The sequence below is a fragment of the Chiloscyllium punctatum genome, chromosome 10, assembly GCF_047496795.1.
Source record: "Chiloscyllium punctatum isolate Juve2018m chromosome 10, sChiPun1.3, whole genome shotgun sequence".
Taxonomy (NCBI): domain Eukaryota; kingdom Metazoa; phylum Chordata; class Chondrichthyes; order Orectolobiformes; family Hemiscylliidae; genus Chiloscyllium; species Chiloscyllium punctatum.
Genome location: NC_092748.1, coordinates 52426664 through 52447981, shown reverse-complemented (window position 1 = coordinate 52447981; position 21318 = coordinate 52426664). Strand labels below are relative to the sequence as shown.

The following is a 21318-nucleotide window of genomic DNA, read 5'->3' as shown; positions in this document are numbered from 1 at the left end:
ACCATTAAGTGTATAAGTCCCAAAAATGCAGCACCTCACATTTATCTGAATTAAACTCCATCTGCCACTTCTCAGCCCATTGGCCCAACTGATCAAGACCCTGTTGTAATCTGAGGTAACCCTCTTCACTGTCCTCTACACCTCCAATTTTGGTGTCATTTGCAAATTTACTAAACGTACCTCTTATGCTCACATATAAATCGTTTATATAAATGACGAAAAGTAGAGGACCCAGCATCCATCCTTGTAACACTCCATTGATCACAGGCTTCCAGTTTGAAAAACAACTCTCCACCACTACCCTCTCTCTTCTACCTTTGAGCCAGTTCCATATCCAATTGGCTAGTTCTCCCTGTATTCCCTGAGATCTAACTTGCTAACCAGTCTCCCATGGGGAACCTTGTCGAATGCCTTACTGAAGTCTATATAGATCACATCTACTGCCCTGCCCTCAATCTTTCTTGTTACTTCTTCAAAAAACTCAATCAAGTTTGTGAGACATGATTTCCCACGCACAAAGCCATATTGACTATCCCGAATCAGTCTTTGCCTTTCCAAATACATGTACATCCTGTCCCTCAAGATTCCCTCCAACAACTTGCCCACCACTGACGTAAGGCTCACTGGTCTATAGTTCCCTGGTTTGTCCTTACCATCCTGCTTAAACAGTGGCACCACGTTAGCCAATCTCCAGTCTTCCGGCACCTCACCTGCGACTATCAATCGACATTCAATCTTCTTTCTTTTAAAGATTTTCCTATCATTGGAAGTAACACTTACACTTTTTATCCATTAGCAAAATCGTGAATTCTAGATTTCTTATCTGCTTCCAGTTTCATCATATGTTGTGCTACATTTAAGTATTGTCTAGTCAACTCACCCACTCTATTTAATCTTTCCCTAAAATTTGACACATACTCCAAATATGTGGTCTGTGAACTCTGATTCACCAATTTCTCCTTAACTAGTTTTAGTGGTCCTCTCAATTCATGTCCAAAAACTAATTCAGATGGACTGAATTTAATCGCAAAAAGTACAAACAGAATTCCTTTATCCCAATTCTCCGGATAGTTTTGACTATAAGCCTTCAACATGGTCTTTAAAGTTTGATGCCACCGTTCTAATGCTCCCTGCAATTCTGAATGGTACGCAGTGGATTTGAATTGTTTTACTCTAAGCTATCCATAACTTCCCTGAATAATTTTGATGTAAAATTTGAACATTGATCTGATTGTATCTCTGTGGGTAATCCATATCTAGTGAAAAACTTGAGTAACTCTTCTACAATCCTTTTAGCTGTGATACTGCGTAATGCAGTAGCCTCTGAAATCTAATGGACACATCCATTATTGTCAACAAATAATGATTCCAACTTTTTGTTTTAGGTAGGGGTCATACACAATCAATTAGAACCTTGTGAAAAGGTTCTTCAAATGCAAGAATGGGAATTGAAGGTGCTGGTTTTATTACGGCCTGAGGTTTTCCGATTACCTGACACATATGACATGTCTGGCTAAATTCAACTACTCCCTTATGCAGTTCAGACCAGTAAAAATGTTTTCTTTGTAATTTGGCTTGAGTTTTCCTTACTCCTAAATGACCTCCTACTGATAATTCATGTGCTACCTGCAACACTTCCTTTCTATAACTCACTGACAATACAACTTGATGAACTTCTGCACATTTTTCATCCGTCTGAATGTGTGATAGTCTCCATTTCTTCATCAAGACATCATTTAAGATAGTAACATTCTAGAATACACTCAGATTCATCTCTGTATGGTTTTTGCATCCCTTAATCTTTCTGTTGTAACTCAGTTATTTACTCTAAACTAAAAATATTCACTTTGTCTTCCACCTGTTCTTGTTTTTTTTCAATCAAACATGGTCTCTGATAATTATGTGTCAACCTCCCTATCTTTATTTTTTGATTTCTCCTCCTGGTTCAACCTGTGCGATAACAAGATCGCAAAGTCAGGAAAAATCCCAGGATATACTTCCTGTAATACCTCAGTTGCCTAATTTTCCACTGGCTTTTCAAACACAGTTGGCAGCACCCCTCCCTGTGATCCAGTTGTATCATTACAAAGGGGACAAATTGTATTCCTGGAGCAGACAACTCTTCTAGTACTCTGACCACCACTTGTCCACATTTCACAGGACACTCCAACCTCACTCTACATAAGGGAGCACTTCTCGTCTCACCATGAATTCCACACGTTACACTTTTTTTGGCAAAAGTCCTTCTGAATGACATATCTCCTCATCTCTTAATATCAAAAACTGACATGCTCCTGTGTCTCTAAAAATTGTAATTTCTTTAGTTGCTCCTCCTGGCATTACCCTCACAAGTAAATGGTTTAAGAAGATCTAGCACTTCCTTCTCAACCAACTTCTGACCAGGTTGTACGTTCTGATGCAACTTTTTAGCTTCCATTATGCTTTCCTTTGCTACTACAACAAAATTCACTGGTTTTCCTACATCCATCTTCCCAGTGTATTTTTTAAAGCACCAGCACTGTGACTTCATGTGGCCTACTTTATTGCAATGAGAACACCTGAGCTTTTTTACATCTCTTTCCCCCTCATGGGTTTCCTTACTAACCTGTGGTAAGCTATCTTTATTATCTTCAACGAGGTCTACTTTTCCCTTACCAATGGAGGGTTTCTCTTTTTCCCAATTTCTATCCCTCATAGATTGAGATTGATGTTGGAAGCCAAACATCAATTTGTGAACCAAGTCACAATCATCAGCTATTTCAGCTGCTAATCTTGCAATTTCCACTCTCTGCACTTTCATGTGAGTTCTCACTACCTCAGGAAGTGAATTTTTGAACTCCTCCAAAATAACTGTCTTTCTAATAGTGTCATATGTTTGATCTATTTTTAATGTCCTTATTCCCCTTAATTACTTTATTTGATCCTTTCAAACTCAGTGTAGGTTTGACTATGGTCCCTCTTTAGATTCATGAAATGTTGTCTGTAGGCTTCTGGCACAACCTCATATGTGCTTAAGATTGGTTTCTTCACCTTCTCAAACTCACCAGATGACTCCTCTGATAGTGATGCAAACACCTCACTAGCTCCACCCACAACTTTGTTTGGATCAACAAAACCCACATGGTCACCAGCCACTTAATTTGTTTAGCCACTTTCTCAAATGAAATAAAAAAGGGTTCCTACATCCTTCTCATTAAATTTAGGCACCGCTTGGATATACAGAGGTACCTCGATTATCTGCACTATTTTGTTTGGATAATCGATTATTCGATTAATTGATTAAATGCCTTTCCTCTGGGACTCTGAGTTTTTTAAGTCTGCTCCCCGTCCAGGAGACGAGGCAGCAGCACACCATGTGCGAGCCCCTGCCCAACACCACCTCCCCGTCCCCACCCCCCAATCCTATCCAAAACCGTCCTCTGTCCCCCGCCAGCCCCAAACCCTGTACAACACTGCCCCCCACCCCGCCACCCCAACATGCTCACCTCCCCAGTCCACCTCTACCCTCTCTCCGGGAAAGCCGGACTGGACACCAACATGACTACTGCTGCCTTTGTGGGGTAAGTCTCCAAATAGCATGTGCGCACACAACTTTTTACAGCGACTTTTTGACAGGTGGATGGAGAGATTATCTGGGGGGGAGGAAAGAGAGAGAGAGAGAGAGAGAGAGAGAGATCAGTCAATTTTAACAAAATATGCGATCAGTGTTGGAAATAAGTCTTTGATGTAATGTTTCTGTTGGGACCTCGAGATCTCCTTCAGATAATCCAAGATTTGAATAATTGATATTCGGATAATTGAGGTTCCTCTATATTAAAACTGGCCTTTGACTACAATGGGTTTGCTCATCATCACTATCCTCTGCACTAAGGTTACTCTCTACCTTCACTTCTGCACTTATGTCAACTTTCCATCTAATTGCAAACTTCTGAAGTTCAAATTCTTTCCCTTGCTGCCCTTCTCGCTCTTCCTCCCTTTCTTCTGAGGGAGCCATGCTTTCCTTTTTTGTTCTGCCAGGGATAGTCCTTTCTTTTCTCTTTCCTCTGCTTTTAACCATCATTCAAATCATTTCAGTTCCTTTTCATGTTCATGCTGCTTCATCTGCAATTGAATTCTAGCCATTTCCAAAGATTTTGATGACATTTCCAGCAAATTTAAATATTGAGTTAATGCTGTAATTATCTCCCTTTTCCTCACAAAGGCAACCCCAAATCCAGCTTGTCTGTCAATTCCAACAGCTTTGCCTTGCTCACCATGTATAAAACTCCTGAAGTCACTTCTTCCACCCCCGGAAAACTCTAAGTGCCATTAGTACAAAGGCACACCCCTGTTTAAACCAACCAAATTCAACACCTGAAGCAAAAGACACTAACACCTACTACTCGCTGCCTTGGAGTCCAAAAATCCTAAACCCAAATTGGAATTATAGATTTTGATCCTGACAAGAGCCTCCAATAGACAATAGACAATAGACAATAGACAATAGACAATAGATGCAGGAGTAGGCCATTCTGCCCTTCGAGCCTGCACCGCCATTCAATATGATCATGGCTGATCATTCCTAATTAGTATCCTGTTCCAGCCTTATCTCCGTACCCCTTATCTCCGTACTCCAATTTGTTATGGACAAGAACAGAACCTTCAAAATATTTTAAGAAGGTAGCCTAGACCCTTACATTTTCTTATTTTAAAGGCACATTCCAAATACAATTCGACTGGTCAAACTTCGACATTAAGCAAAATAATTTATTTAAACATTGTATGTAAAATACAAACAAAAAAGAAAGAGGAATTTAGCACAACAACTATTGAAAAACGTAACCGCATAATAGATACCGGACCTATTACTAATTAACTGTTCCAATAAAGTAAACACACCCCTTGGTAAAAAAGGTAAATTCAGACAGATTCTTACATGTAGTTCACCAAACCAGAAGGAAACAGCATCAAAAGAGATTTCAGAGAATGTAGCAGCTATTAATCCTTTATTAAAGCTCCAACCTTTCTGATACCTAAAACAGCTTTTGACTGCTACAGCTAAAAAAAAAACTAGAAAGCCTGATCTGTGAGACCTGGCCATTCCTCTTGAATTGTTACAACTGTTTTAGAAGAAACATAAAGTCTACCTAAATCGTTGACTTAGGTCATCTCCAGTAGCCATTTCAGCACCTCTGCCTTTACAACATCTCCTCAAAAAGCCCAGGACAAAATAACTTTTTTTTAAAGTGCCAGCATTATCACAGCTGAACAATGGAAAGTAACATTCACCCCTCACAATACCAGGCAATGACCATCGTCAAAAAAGACAGAAAGTAAACATCAATCCTTAACAATGTCATAACCATCACTTAGCAACATTTTTTTTTGGGGGGGGTGAGTGGGGGGGGGGGGGGGGGGGGAGGGGGTGGTTACCACTGACTAGCAACTGTACTGGACTAACAATATAATTACAGTGACTACAAGAGTACGTCAAAGGATATGAATCCTTCAGAGAGTAGGACTCTGCTGACTCACCAAAGTCCATCCACCATCTACAAGACACAAGTCAGGACTGCCCTGGAATACTTGGCTTGATGAATGCAACTTCAACAACACTTAAGAAACTGGATACCATCCAGGGCAAAGTAACCAGATCCACAAACATACACTCCCTCCTCCACTGATGTTCAACAACAGCAGCTGTTTACCATCTGCAATATGTGCTGCAGAAATTCACCAAACTTCCAAATCTACAGCCACTTTCATCTAGAAGGACAAGGGCAGCAGATACATGGGAACACCACCATCTGCAAGTTCCCTTCCAAGCCACTACCATCCTGACCTGGAAATATATCGCCGTTCCTTCACTGTCACTGGGTCAAAATCCTGGAGTTCCTTCCCTAAATGTTGTGGTGAATCCACCTATAGCACCAAAACTACCGCAGTTGAAGAAAATGCCTTCAGAAGGGAAATAAAAATTGTGAACTAGCACGTGATGCCCACGTCCTATGAGTGAGAAAAATGTCAGACCACAGCTGGAATACTGTGAACAGTCCTGGACCACTTATCTAAGGAAGAATATACTGGCATTGGAAGCAGTCCAGCAAAGTTCATTTAGGTTGATTCCCAGTATGGAGGAAGTTTCTTATGAGGAGAGATGAAGTAGGTTGGGCTTGTACCCATGGAGTTTCAAAGAATGGGAGAGAAATAACTTGTGCCATGTGAGCACAAGAGTGCCATTGAGCAAGTCATCAGGTTGTTGAAGAGATAATTCTGATACTGGACAGATGTGGGGATGTCCTCAAGTGTACACCAGCAAGGTTGCCCAGTGTGATACTGGTAACACAGTACAATAGAGCACATTGCTGTTGCAAAAGGAGAAAGATGAAGAGATGTCTATATTTTTGAAAGAAGAACAACCTGGTATTATAGTGATGCTTGCAGCTGCTCATTTAACAGAGATTCACAGGATGGACTCATTCAGGCTGAGCTCAGTTAATCTAAGGCAATACAACCGTTTGACAACAATACTAACCTTAGTGTGTTGCCTCCACCAGGTGCCACCCAACCCAAGCACCCAGGAAAAAAACAAACAAACAATCTCACAGTCAACAATCCATTTCTCTCATTGACCCTATTGCTCTTTATACAATTCTTCTTGCACTATTTTCCTCAAGACTGAAGCTATACAGTAGCAATGGGAAGGACAGGACAATGGAGTATTGAAAAATAAGTTAAGATTTGTCAACATTAAGCATATAGTGACAGCTTAATACAGTATTAACGTTCAGACGATTACCCTTGTGCATCCACAATTTTTTTTTCTTTTTCCAGTAATTCCTATGTTTTATCCCCTGTATGTTTTTGGAAGAGATATAGACAGTCTGCTTGTTTCCTGCCCTTCACTGCTCATGTTACCTGAAGTGAGAAAGGATTTACTCTGTCATCCCATGTGCTGCCACACCAGCAGGTTCACACAGTCTGAGGTTTGAGTTTGTTTTTTTTAATTCATTGATGGGACATGGATATAGCTGTCTAGACATCTTTAATTTTCCATGAGAGACTCAACCACATTGCTATATGGCAGGACATCATTCCTGCCTTGAAAATGAAATTGAACCTCAGGAGGAAGACATTACGTTCCTGCTACTCAGCTCTGCCTCTTCTAGACATGCTTTCTGCTTTTTTGGGACAAGATTCTTTCGCCCATCCACAGGAAATAGAATCACTCTATGAGCCTTTATATGATGTAGCGAAAAGCATGATGTCCAAGGATGCAACTGAAAACTTTACCTTTAATGACACCTCACCAGCTGAGTTTTTCTTGACATTAGTAGGTGTTTTTTTTTGTAAATACAATTATTGAGAAAAAAGGATTACATTTTTTACAAAATTACAAAATCACTACAAAACAGTATAACAATCTTATAATATAGTGACAATAACAGTAAACAAAGTACTACTCTCCTCCACTAATCACTGAGGAGAGAGAGAAAAAAAAACCTATGAAAACTACAGTTCCGTTGTGCTTGCCTAGGCAGCATCAAAGGGAGCATTCGCATGGGATATAATAAAATGAGGAAGAACAGTCATTTTGACCAGAGCTATTCTACCCAAACAGGATATGGGAAGATCCTCGCAGCGCTGAAGGTCCTGTCTTACCTTCTCTAACAATCCCACAGGCATGGCCTCCGACTTCATGAAATTAATTTTATACCCCAAAAACAAACCCATTAGAACCAAATTGTATTAAGCGGGACACAGATATCATCGGATCAGTTAAAAAGAAAAGAACATCATCCACATAAAGGGTGATCTTATGCCTGCCTGATCCCACTTCCGGAGCAATTATATTGGTGTCCCTCCAGATGGCCTCTGCCAATGGCTCAATCACCAATGTAAATAATAGCGATCAGAGAGGGCATCTTTGTCGGCTGCCTCTACCGATACTAAAATTGTCCAACCGTACACCATTAGTGAGAGCTGCTGCTTTCAGGTCACCCACCTGGCAAAAACCCCTCCAAGACCAAACTGCTCCAGGACATAAAAGAGGTACGGACACTCCACCCGGTCAAATGCATTCTCTGCATCCAGAGAGATTACCAAGCCCGGAATTGACCCTTGCTGGCATACCTGAACCATGTTTAATACTCTTCTAATATTATTAGTAGACCCACAACCCTTAGTAAAACCTGTCTGGTCCTCCTTTACAATGTAAGGACAAAACTCTTTCCAACCTCAATGCCAGCATTTTTGTCAGAATTTTAAAGTCCACGTTCAGTAATGATATGGGCCTGTACAAAATGCAATCCTCTGGGGCTTTCCCTTTCTTGAGAATAAGAGAAATATTTGCTTCTCTCAAAGAGGATGGGAGGCAGTCCTATCTGTACGAGTAGTTGTACATATCCAACAGTGGCTCAGCCAATGTGTCCATAAATTTCTTGTAAAACTCACTTTGAAGTCCATCTGGGCCGGGTACTTTTCCACTCTGGAGCTGCCTCGCAGCCTCCTGTATCTCTTGGAATTTCAGAGGGGCATTCAAAAAAGACACCTGCTCTGAAGTTACACCTGGAAGGTCCAGGGTCTTGAAAAAGGACTCCATCTTCGCCAATCTGTCCTCAAAGCCTTCTGATCGGTACAGCTCAGAGTAGAACTTCCGAAATGCTCCGTTAATCTTTTTGGCATCGCAAGTAAGAGTACCAGCACCAGATTAGGGGGCATTCTTCTTTCTGGCCAGGTATGCTAGGCATCAACCCGGTTTAATCACCATCCTCGAATAACCACTATTTCGCAAAGGAGATTTCCCTTTTCGCTGTCTGGGTGAGTGCAACATTCAACATAGCCCTGAGGGCTGTAATCCGCTGCAACTTGGTTACAGACGGTTTGTCAAAGAATGCTGTCTCAGCTACCTTCAGCCAGGCCTCGAGCATACGCTGCTGTTCTCCCCTCTGCCACTTCCAGGTCTCTGAGTAAAAAAATAATCAAACCCCTTACATAATCCTTGGCAGTCTCCCAGCGCACTGACGATTACTTGCCATACCCAAATTAATGTCCCAAAACATTTTAAATTCCTGCCAAAAATACTCAATGAACTTGCTATTCTTCAAGAGGCAAGGATCCATGCACCAGTGCTGCGAGCCTGTCCCATCACCACCGGCCTTGACCTTCAGGTACACTGTTGCATGATCAGAAATGGCTATGTTCCCAGTTCTGCAAGACAGCACTGAATTCAAAAAGGTCGATGGAGCCAAAAACATGGTAAAAACAATGACTGCAGATGCTGGAAACCAGATTCTGGATTAGTGGTGCTGGAAAAGCACAGCAGTTCAGGTAGCATCCGAGAAGCAGTAAAATCGGTGTTTCGGGCAAAAGCCCTTCATCAGAGGCCAAAAACATGTCAATTCTAGAATAGCACTTCTGTGGGTTAGAGAAAAAGGTGAAATCCCAACCCTCAGGGTGAAGACATCTCCACACATCCACCAACCCCAGCTCCCTGTTCAGGTCCACTAACTGCCTGGAGTGTGGGGATATACCTGCAAGGCCCCCAGGCATTCTGTCCACTGTAGGGTCAATAAGCCAGTTAAAGTCTCCCACTATAATTGTATGATGCGACCTTAGCACCATTAGCCTGGAAAGCGCATCCATTCAAAATTTGAGGGGATGTGCCAGGGGGTAATATACATTCAAAATCCCATACTTCTTTCCATCTATTCAAGCTTTAAGAATCATAAATCGCCCTTATTCATCCTTAATTTGGTCTAACATTGAAATGGGAGATTCTTCTGGATGAGTATAGCAACTCCTCTACTTTTCAAATGAAACGATGAGAAAAACACCCATCCGAACCCTCCCTGCTGTAACTTCAAGTGCTCCTTATCGGTTAGATGTGTTTCTTGCAGCAAGGCTACATCGACCCTCTGTTTTCTAAGGCTTAAAAGTATTTTTTTCTCATAATTAGTGAATGACTCCCCTTAACATTCCAGGTGCACCATTTAAATGAACAGTTAGTCATAGCCGTCCAAAACAGTCAGTGACCACCACCAACCACCCCCCCCTCCACCCCGTGAGGAAGAACCCCACTCATAGTAAAAACAGCCGAGTGAAAACAACAAATAGTTCATATAAATTTAAAAATACAACTGCTAAGACTACCAAATCAAAACTTCTAACAACTACTTCTACAACAAACCAACATATAACACAAATGAAAGGAGACTTTTCCCCCTTGCCAACAGGGGGCTCTCACACTACCCACTAACACCTCCATGGCTCCTTCCTTATTGGGAAGCCAAAGTTAAGCAGTGGATTTTTCAATGATTTTTAACACAACAATATTCGCATACTTGACCAATTAAACAGGGCGTTATGATGAGAATCTGACCTAATAAATTAAACTTTAAAAATTGGGGAGATTCAAGATGGTGGCGATCCAGTGGGTGTGCCCTGCTGAGCTCTGCACTAGAACTCAGATAAAGTGGTGCACTTATCCTCCCTTTATTTACCCATTGTGGTAGAAATTGTTAGTTTTTGACCCCAAGAGTTGCTGTGTGTTAGTTTAAAATAGTTAGAAAAATGACGAAAGGGAAGGGACCGCGGGGATCACAACAGGCAGGGCACTCCTCTGCAGCAACGGACGCATCTGTGGCCGTGGTGTCGACCTCCGCGAGCACTCCCAGGGCCTTACTTGTGGAGCAGAGCCTAGTCTTGGAGTTTGTAAAACTCAGAGAAGATCGAATCACCAATGGAGGAGACCCAGACCAGACTACTAACCTCCCACACAGTGAGCAGATCAAAACACTAATCTCAGGATGCCAACTCATGGAACGTTTGAGGGCACATCTCTAAGACACACATACCAAACAACCCCACCGCCCTGTAGCCAAACACTTCAGCATACCCTCCCATTCCACCAAGGACATGCAAGTCCTGGGCTTCCTCCACTGACAAATCCAAGCCACCTGATGCCTGGAGGAAGAACTTCTGCCTTGGGATCCTCCAACCACACGGCATCAACGTCGATTTCACCAGTTTCCTCATCACCCCTCCCCTTACCTCATCCCAAATTCAACCCTCCAACGACACTGCCCTCTTGAACTGTCCATCTTCCTTCCCAACTATCCGCTCCACCCTCCCCTCTGACCTATCACCACATCCCCACCTGCTTTTACCTAGCACCTTCGCAGCTACCTTCCTTCTACCCCCCGTGCCTTCCCCACCTTCCTATTTGTGTCTCAGCCCCCTTTCCCCCCCCCACCCACCCACTCCACATGGCTGATGAAGGGCTTATGCCTGGAACATCGATCCTCCTGCATCTTGGATGCTGCCTAATCTGCTGTGCTTTTCCAGTGCCACACGATTCAACCCTGATAGAGTCATAGAGATGTACAACACGGAAACAAACCCTTCGGTCCAACCCGTCCATGCCGACCAGATATCCCAACCCAATCTAGTCCCACCTGCCAGCACCCAGCCCATATCCCTCCAAACTCTTTCTATTCATATACCCATCCAAATGACTCTTAAATATGTTGCAATTGTACCAGTCTCCACCACATCCTCTGGCAGCTCATTCCATACACGTACCATCCTCTGCGTGAAAACGTTGCCCCTTAGGTCTTTTATATCTTTCCCCTCTCACCCTAAACCTATGCCCTCTTGTTCTGGAATCCACGACCCCAGGGAAAAGACTTTGCCTATTTATCCTATCCATGCCTCTCAATTTTGTAAACCTCTACAAGGTCACCCCTCAGCCTCCGACGCTCCAGGGAAAACAGCCCTAGCCTGTTCAGCCTCTCCCTGTAGCTCATATCCTCCAACCCTGGCAACATCCTTGTAAATCTTTTCTGAATCCTTTCAAGTTTCACAACATCTTTACCATAGGAAGGAGACCAGAATTGCATGCAATATTCCAACAGTGGCCTAACCAATGTCCTGTACAGCCGCAACATGACCTCCCAACTCCTGTACTCAATATTCTCACCAATAAAGGAAAGCATACCAAACGCCTTCTTCACTATCCTATCTACCTGTGACTCCATTTTCAAGGAACTATTAACCTGCACTCCAAAGTCTCTTCGTTCAGCAACACTCCCGACGATCTTACCATTAAGTGTATAAGTCCTGCTAAGATTTGCTTTCCCAAAATGCAGCACCTCACATTTATCTGAATTAAACTCCATCTGCCACTTCTCAGTCCATTGGCCCATCTGATCAAAACCCTGTTGTAATCTGAGGTAACCCTCTTCGCTGTCCACCATATCTCCAATTTTGGTGTCATCTGCAAACTTACTAACTGTATCTCTTATGCTCGCATCCAAATCATTTATATAAAATGACAAAAAGTAGAGGACACAGCACCGATCCTTGTGGCACTCCACTGGTCACAGGCCTCCAGTCTTAAAAACAACCCTCCACCACCACCTTTGAGCCAGTTCTGTATCCAAATGGCTAGTTCTCCCTGTATTCCATGAGATCTAACCTTGCTAATCAGTCTCCCAAGAGGAACCTTGTCGAACACCTTACTGAAGTCCATATAGATCACATCTACCACTCTGCCCTCAATCTTCTTTGTTACTTCTTCAAAAACCTCAATCAAGCTTATGAGACATGACTTCCCACGCACAAAGCCATGTTGACTATCCTGCATCAGTCCTTACCTTTCCAAATACATATACATTCTGTCCCTCAGGATTCCCTCCAACAACTTGCCCACCACCGAGATCAGGCTCACTGGTCTATAGTTCCCTGGCTTGTCTTTACCGCCCTTCTTAAACAGTAGCACCACGTTTGCCAACCTCCAGTCTTCCAGCACCTCACCTGTGACTATCGATGATACAAATATCTCAGCAAGAGGCCCAGCAATCACTTCTCTAGCTTCCCACAGAGTTGTCGGGTACACTTGATCAGGTCCTGGGGATTTATTCACCTTTAACTGTTTCAAGACATCCAGCACTTCCTCCTCTGTAATCTGGACATTTCGCAAGATGTCACCATCTATTTCCCTACAGTCTATATCTTCCATATCCTTTTCCACAGTAAATACTGATGCAAAATATTCATTTAGTATCTCCCCCATTTTTTGTGGCTCCACACAAAGGTCGCCTTGCTGATGTTTGAGGGGCCCTATTCTCTCCCTAGTTACCCTTTTGTCCTTAATATATTTGTAAAAACCCTTTGGATTCTCCTTAATTCTATTTGCCAAAGCTATCTCATGTCCCCTTTTTGCCCTCCTGATTTCCCTCTTAAGTATACTCCTACTTTCTTTATACTCTAAGGATTCACTCAATCTAGCTTGTCTGTACTTGACATATGCTTCCTTCTTTTTCTTAACTAAACCCTCAATTTCTTTAGTCATCCAGCATTTCCTATACCTACCAGCCTTCCCTTTCACCCTGACAGGAATACACTTTCTCTGGATTCTTATTATCTCATTTCTGAAGGCTTCCCATTTTCCAGCCATCCTTTTACCTGCGAATATCTGCCTCCAATCAACTTTCAAAAGTTCTTACCTAATACCGTCAAAATTGGCCTTTCTCCAATTTAGAACTTCAACTATCCTTTCCATCACTATTTTGAAATGAATCTCCAGCAACTGCAGTCCTCACTATCTCCAAAACATTAATTTCACCCCATGATGTTTGTTTTGTAAGCTTAACAGAATATTATTGTGCTTGTTTTCATTTTTCTGTCATATTTTCAATAAGTGATACTATATAATTTACAATATGTATTATATTGCTTTATCAGAAGGGGAATATAAATACCATCATTATTAAATGATCTTTTATAATGCTGCTAGTGAGCGATTTATATTTTAAAAACATATTTTTGTTTTTGTAACTGCTCCTCTGCTTCTTGAAGATGATCAATTCTTGACAGGGAGTTATGAATTGACTTTAAGGATATGAGGTTGAAGTAAAATTGTGTTAATGTTTAAGGTTAGATTGGATAGGAGGATGAAGGTAAAGGGACAGAAGGAACACAAGAATACGATGAGTAAACGTTCAAGACAATTCACCAAGAAGGTAAATGGACTGGTTGGATTTTGTGACAACTCTTTGTATTTCTATGTTGGTTAATCAAAAAAAAAGTGTTCATGCTTCTACTTGCAGAATATTTGTAAAGCTAGACCATTTATAAATAAACAAATTTGGATGTTTGAAAGGATATAATCATGGTACAGAGATGAATCCCACCCAAAGGCATGTTCACACCTTATTTGGATATCAAGAGTTTCTTATTTCTCAGTTGATTAATCCTGGAATAATGCTTACATAACTTTTATTTTGTAACCAAAATTATTTGAGCGTGTGGGTATTTCTATGTGCCAATTATAAGAAATAAGCCTCTAAGAAGCAGCAGATAATTATAATTCATTTACAACAATATTTCATTTTTCTGAAAAAACAAATGAACCAATTAACTCATAAATCATTTAAAGTCTGAGATCCTATTTCTGAACTGTGAACATAATGGCAGGAATTGTCTTGGTGATATAGTAGAAAGCAAGGTCTGCAAGTACTGGTTTAAAGCAACCATCTTCTGGTCACTATATCCCAAAATGATTGTGCATCAGTTGTCACACCCATTGAAATTATCTGCCTGGAAATCAAGGTGAGCTTCTCCAGGTCGAAAAACTATTGGAGAACAGGGTGGGTGTTTATGCCACCAAATGTTATTTGTATTGGAGGAGGTGGCAAAATCTGAAGACGTACCGATGTAATCTAAACAAGAACACTTGGTTCAAACAACAGTACAGACACTAAACATTTGCTTTAAATTAATGCAGCTTTATGATGAGGGCCTTGAGGAGGCCCAGTTAACTTACTAGATTTTTGGATCAAATTTCTACCCATTGTAATCATGCATTGAAGTCCAGTTTGTTTGGAATCTCAATACAAATTAGAATTAGAAAATACTTTAACAGTAATTTTACAAACATTTTAAAGTTTTTCAGAATTTGCTTTTTTAAATTAGGCTAATGTTTGATGGATTTTTCTTATATTTTTGAATCAAATCATAGAACAAATGTTTATGCAGTAAGAAAAGTGGCTGACTTATTATTTTATTGTTGCCAATATCATAAAGAAACATGGAAAACTACCCTTTTCTCTATAATATTGACAATTTTGCTAGTTTCCATTCACCATTCCATTCTCACCCCCTAAACCTTACAAGGATCTATTGCATTATTTGATGCCAAGATAAACCGTATCCCTTCAAAGCCTACCCACTACCACTTTATCAGCCATAAATGTAGATCTCACCACACTTACATGACTGTGTGAACAAGAAATTGATTCTCCAGTTGTTAATGCAACATGGAACTAGTTGGTACGCAAGTTCCATTTCTTTTTTTTAAATTATTTGGAATAGAATTGGGAACTGTTCATGATAGGTAAGTTACATTCAGTTAGATTTTCCGAAGTTCATAACTCCGTCACAGCCATTTCCTCATCTATTTTGAGTGCGTCACTCAAAGCTATTCCTCTGACTTTCTCTCATCTAGACGTACTGCAATATTTGTGATTGTGTGCAGAGTAAAAGTTGCCATAGCCCCAGAGGGTCAGAGCGCTGCTGTCACATTAAAGAGAGATGACCAGTGGTGAGAACTCAGGATCTGCATGGTGGCTTCAATTGATATAGGAATTGAAGGGAGTAAAGTAATTTCTGAGTAGTCCTCTTTTTCAACATTGTTTCCTTATGTTAGGCACCAGCTTATTATAGAAGCAGTGAAATAATCTTGGCATGCTTTCAGCTAAAGGAACACATATACATTGAATTCTGTGCCAAAGGTGTGACTCAACTTAGGCTTCAAGAAAACATTACATTAATTTTTAAAACTTTACTCACTGTTTACCTTCTGCCATTGATTCTTGCTCCTGAAAGGTTTGCTCTGGAAGGACAACTCCTCTGCGCAAGCCTCAGGTTAAAGTAGTAGATTGGACCCCTATTATGTCATCAAAGCCTCATCTGCATATTTAACAAGGAGGTTGGCCAGCCTTCGGCTGATGCAATTTCTGTCTGTATTTAAAATTGTAGTAAACCAGATCAGAATTGCCCTTTATTACTTCATTTCTGAAAAATTGGGTGAGATAAAGTAAAATGTACCTGATAGGCGTTTGTATAGTCATACTTTTAAAGAATATCTCTTGGCATTGTTCATAATTAACGAAAAAAATTAGAATAAAACAAAATAAGTAAGTAGGTCACTAATAGATATAAGTACCCTTGTCCATTTCACTCACCTTTCACAACTGTGCAAGTGGGTATAAGTATGTTGTAATGCAATTTCTGTGAAAGGTATTTTGAAGAAACATTTGGCTCATTCATCATTTATCTGATAGTGTAGACCTGATGCTGGATAACATGTGTTGGGACAGTTAGCTGAGTTGACTGGATGACAGGTTTGTGATGCAGAGTTACAGGGTTTAATTCCTGTATTGATTGAGGCCACCATGCAGGTCCTGAGCTCTCAGGTTAAACCAGCACTGGTCATCTCTCTCTAACATGACGGCATACTCTGATCCTCTGAGGCTATGGCAACTTTTACTCTGCACACAATCACAAATATTGCAGTACATCTAGATGAGAGAAACTCAGAGATATAGCTCTGAGTGACGCACTGGGAAAACAGATGAGGAAATAGCAGCAAAGGAATTATGAATTTTGGAAAATCTAACTGAATATAACTTATCTATCATGAACAGTTCCACTTCTACTTCTAATGAGTAGATCCAAATTTTAAAAGTAGCTTTGGAATGTCAATGATATTTTGTGGATTGAAGTGCAATTTGTGTGGAAACTGTTATTGTGAACGTTAACTCCTAATTCTTTCAAATCTCAGGATGCAGAGACAGTTATGGAGAGAAAATTACAGGTTATAGATAACTCAGAGAAACACTGTAGAACTATTTTCTAATATGACTCCATTTTGACACTTAAAAATTAACATGACCCTGGACGCCAATAAAATTAAAACAGCAGTGAAGAAGCAAAGTATTATTTGTTTACAGATTATAGATCAAAGTAGACGACAAAATAAATATGAACACCTGTGGTTTCAAATTACATTGTAAAAAATGTTACTGTTTTATGTACTTGTGAATTCATTACTTCATATGAAATCTCCAGTTCATGAACCTTGGCTAGAATGAAATGGAAGTTTGGTTTGAGGGTCTTGAGGTGGTTGATGTTGAACCAAATATTATTCTCTAGGACTGGTTGAAGGGGTTGGTCTCAGACAAGCTGTAGCTCAGCAGTAGCTGTATTGCCACCAGATTCATGGCGCAAAGGCATGGTTCAGTGTAAAAGACCAAGAGACAAGAAGGGCAAAGACAGGATCACACCAAAAATATCCTTGGAATAAAATGGAGGGCATCCAAAGTTAACATGTCATCAATCACTTTTTTTCACTTATTCTTTCATGGGATGTGGACATTGATGACATATCCAGATAGGTAGTCCAAATCGCCCTTGAATCCTGCCAGGGGCGTTTTGTGAAATCCCATTTGTATTTAGGTACTTCATGTTCTTATCTTCACTTAGATCCATTTGTCACAATTGTGCTCATTCACATTATTTAATAACAACCCTATAATTTTATGCTTCCATTGACACTGGTTACTCTGTCTCCTATTTTTGTGTCATTCACAAATTTGTAAATGCGACCAGGATTTCTCAAAATAGAAACCCTTTAGGACAGTTTGAATTTTCATCCTGCCTCCCCCACAGGTCAAATCAAATAGGGGATTTTAATACTATGGCTCAGGAAAAGTGCCACAACAAAATCCATTGAGGATTTCTCTTGGTTCTCAAGTCACAAATGGTGGCACAGTTTTGATAAGGACTAATGGATTCCTGGCACAGTTGCTAAATTGGAATCATCCAATGCTCTTCTATTATAAGAACATTAATTTGAATTATCACTTTTGAATTATTAGTTTTCAGATTACTGTAATGTGGTGTTAACTATGTAACCTCTGTAATTAAGGCAGGCTTCTTTATAGGACTGCTGCCCTCTGGTGTCAATGTTCAGTTGACCACTTGACACAAGTTTCAGAAATAGTAACCTTTTATCCAATTCCATTCTACAGTCCATAAAAGGAATAGAACAATACATTCTAATGTGTGATGTGTTAATATACATGAATGGAAAAGACAGATTGTCCTCAAATACATTAGTGCTTCCATTAACATGTCACAATACCAAAAACCCAGCTGAAGATGCTTGAAATGCAGAAGTGAATCATTTGGGACAAAATAACTAAATAAGCTGATGATGCCATGTTTTCTTTCTGACCCCTAAATGAATAACCCCTAAATATATTGACAAAGATCTAATACATTCTGTTAGACAACTTGTAAGACATTGGTTAAATTAATTCTACAAGGCAGTTGTACCTGGTAATTAATATTTTAATGTAACATTTGCAAAATTATTTTCTGTAAATAGTGCAATGAAGTCTTCTTTTTTGTAAGATTCATTGTACTGCAGAAGCCAACTGTTGTGAAAAGTTAACATTCAGGGCATACTTGGTATATTTGACTGTTCCCAGAATATTAGTTATATTTAATGTTGCCCAGAAATAGAGGTGAGTATAGTTGCACGATTTTCAATAGGTCCCTCAGGACAGTTCAAGGGTCACCAAAGAGGAAATCAAAGGTGACATATTGGGAGACTGGAAGAAAGAAGGAAAAAAGTGAGAGTGAGAAGGAAACATAACTGAACTATATGGGGTCTGTGTAGAGGAATCAGTGAAAGTCAAGAAATAATGAAAATACCTATGCTGTTAGGACTCAGACAAAAGTTTCAAACGTTTAATACGTATTGGATTCATGGCTCCTGAAAAATGTGTGAACTATGGGGCTCAGAAGAAGCCATGTGCAACCAACAGCTCAGTGGGGATTGAAAAGCCCATGAAAAATGCATTTACTTGATGCAACTGGGCTATATTAGAACTCAAGGGAATAAAAGGGGTAGTACGAGCCTGGTGAAACTGGTTGTTGGTGAAAAACTAACACACGAGTTGGACCTGTGAGTATAGTTTCCAAAGTTCAGGAGAGCATAGATGCAAGAAAGGAGGGGGATCAAACAGAATGGAAACGGTCTTTTAGGCAGTCCAAGATAGAATGGCTATTGAGAGAGAAGTTTGAGGACAGATCGGCAAAAGTGAAGAATTGCAATCCCATGTGAAGTTTAGTGAGATTTGATGACACACTGTGTGCTTAACATCTAGGGAAGGTGGTGAGAAATCAATGGGATGTCTTGATCACATTTGCTAGTTTATGAGTTGTGCTGAGCTTTCAATGTCATGATAACACATTTTTAATACTATAGCATGGATAACTAATTATTAAATATTATAGTTTGCAAAACAATCCAAAAAGATGTCAAAGATATAACACAAATATTGTTTTTGTTGTTTAGTTTGATATGTTTGTGCTAACAGAAGACCTTCAATGCAAGGTCCAACCACGTATATTACTCACATAACATAATGGTTAGCTCACATAGTCAACTACTTTTGTTCTCTATGAGCTGGAGTGTAATCCAGTACATCAGGTAAACTATAACCTGAGCTATTGCATTTGATTGATAGGCAGCATTTCCTTCTGCCCATGTTACTTTGGAGGATGACTGCCATCAATCACGGCAGATACTTAAATCCCAAACTGAATTAACAAACACATGCATTTATGCATTAGAAAAAAGGACATAAGGATATTCTTGGTAATGACCGATCAGTCAGTTTAACAACAGTGGTTTGTTAGATTTTAGAAACAATAATCAGGGGAAAAAAAATCAACATACACTTGGAAAGGTTCAAGTTAATTAGGGAGAGCCAGCGTAAATTTATAAAGGGCAGATAGTGTTTGATTAATCTTTTTTTTGATAAATTAACAGAAATGTTGAAAACAAACTTTAATGTCTATAAAAACTTAAAGAAAACAGCACTATTAATTCAACAATATAGTTTAAAACTACATACGTTACTCACTCGGTTTACTTGCTCCTTCTGCAAGAGTTTTCTTATAATAAACATTAGTTTTAAAGTTATTTAATTTAATGGAACCACCCATAAGAATTCCACAGTCCTCTCACAGATTTTCCTGAGATCCAGCTGTTCTCAAGAGGTAAAAGTTTCTTTTATCATCTCTTTGATTGTGGTCACATTAATCCCTTGTTCTGGTTACTTTTCCAATACTTCCAAGCTTTACTACAGGTTAGTTTTGTTTTAGAATAAGACACTGAAGCACACTGTATATTCTCCCAACAGTTCCAAACTCCAACTTCTGTTCCTCATAAATTTCAAACTGAGTTTAATCCTCCATCATCTTCCATACTCTTAATGGTGAAGTTAATGTTTTATGCTGCTTATAGCACAGGTCTGTCTAACTGTAATTTATTTTGGCTAGCTTCTCTCAAGTGAGCTGAAAGCCACATGAGCTCAAAACTGAAAGGTAACACCTCCCAGCAAAATCTACTGGGCTTACATAGATTGAAACCAGAGATCCTTCCTAAATTCCAATCCTCCCAATTACAACATAGAATTCTCTGGGCTGATTAAACTAAACTTCTTCTTTGATCTACTAAAATAAATGGCTTTTGACAGCCTATCTGGTTTACTGAATGATTTTAAATTAATTTGGGTGTACTTTTTAAAACAAAAACATTCCTCTAGACTCCATGACTGAGGAATGCAGACATCATGTTTCCAGTTCTCCAGCTAAGTAAGCCCACCTGCTGTTTTATAGCTCTCTTTCTCTTCTATTCTGAGTTTTATAACCAATGACCTAAAAGGTATATTCCTTAAACTAAAATTATATTCAAAAATAAGAGAATATACAGTATTCTAAAAGACCGGAACCATTATAATTTACAACATGTGACAGATGGAACTTAATACAGAAAAGTGTGAGGTGATGCATTTTGCAGATCATATTAATTAGAAGCAGAAATAGGCCATTCAATCCTTCAAACCTGTTCCACCATTCAAAAAGATCACGCTTGATCTGTTTCCGAATTCCACCTTTTTAACTGTCATCTTTGTTCCACTTGTCTAAAAAGAACTTGTCTCTACCATAAAAATATCTAAAACAGCACTTTCACTGCTTTGAGGCAGAAAGTTCCAAAATCACACAATTCAAAGAAAAACTTGTCCCTCAACTCTGACCTAAAATGGTGACACCTAATTTTAAAACAGTATAGTTCAGTTTTGGGTTAACCCACAAGAATAAACATACTTTCCATCCGATAGGCCAAAGGACCATTCTACTCCTATTTCTTATAATTTTCATATTTCCAATTCGCTTCCTCTCATGCTTTATTTGTCTTGA

The 21318-nt window shown here is 39.8% G+C and overlaps 1 protein-coding gene across 3 annotated transcripts in view; it reads right to left on the bottom strand.

Moving 5' to 3' along the window:
* LOC140482128 (dual 3',5'-cyclic-AMP and -GMP phosphodiesterase 11A-like) overlaps nucleotides 1-20375 on the bottom strand; it is a 424709-nt gene extending 404334 nt beyond the window's left edge. For 2 of the 3 annotated variants that reach the window (XM_072579132.1, XM_072579135.1), the window contains exon 1: nucleotides 19980-20375. In XM_072579132.1, coding sequence (XP_072435233.1) covers nucleotides 19980-20024 — 45 coding nt within the window. In that variant the 5' untranslated portion in view covers nucleotides 20025-20375. Of the gene's footprint in view, nucleotides 1-19970 lie in introns of all 3 variants that reach the window. The other variant, XM_072579133.1, reaches the window with a different exon arrangement.
* Nucleotides 20376-21318: the final 943 nt, after the last annotated feature.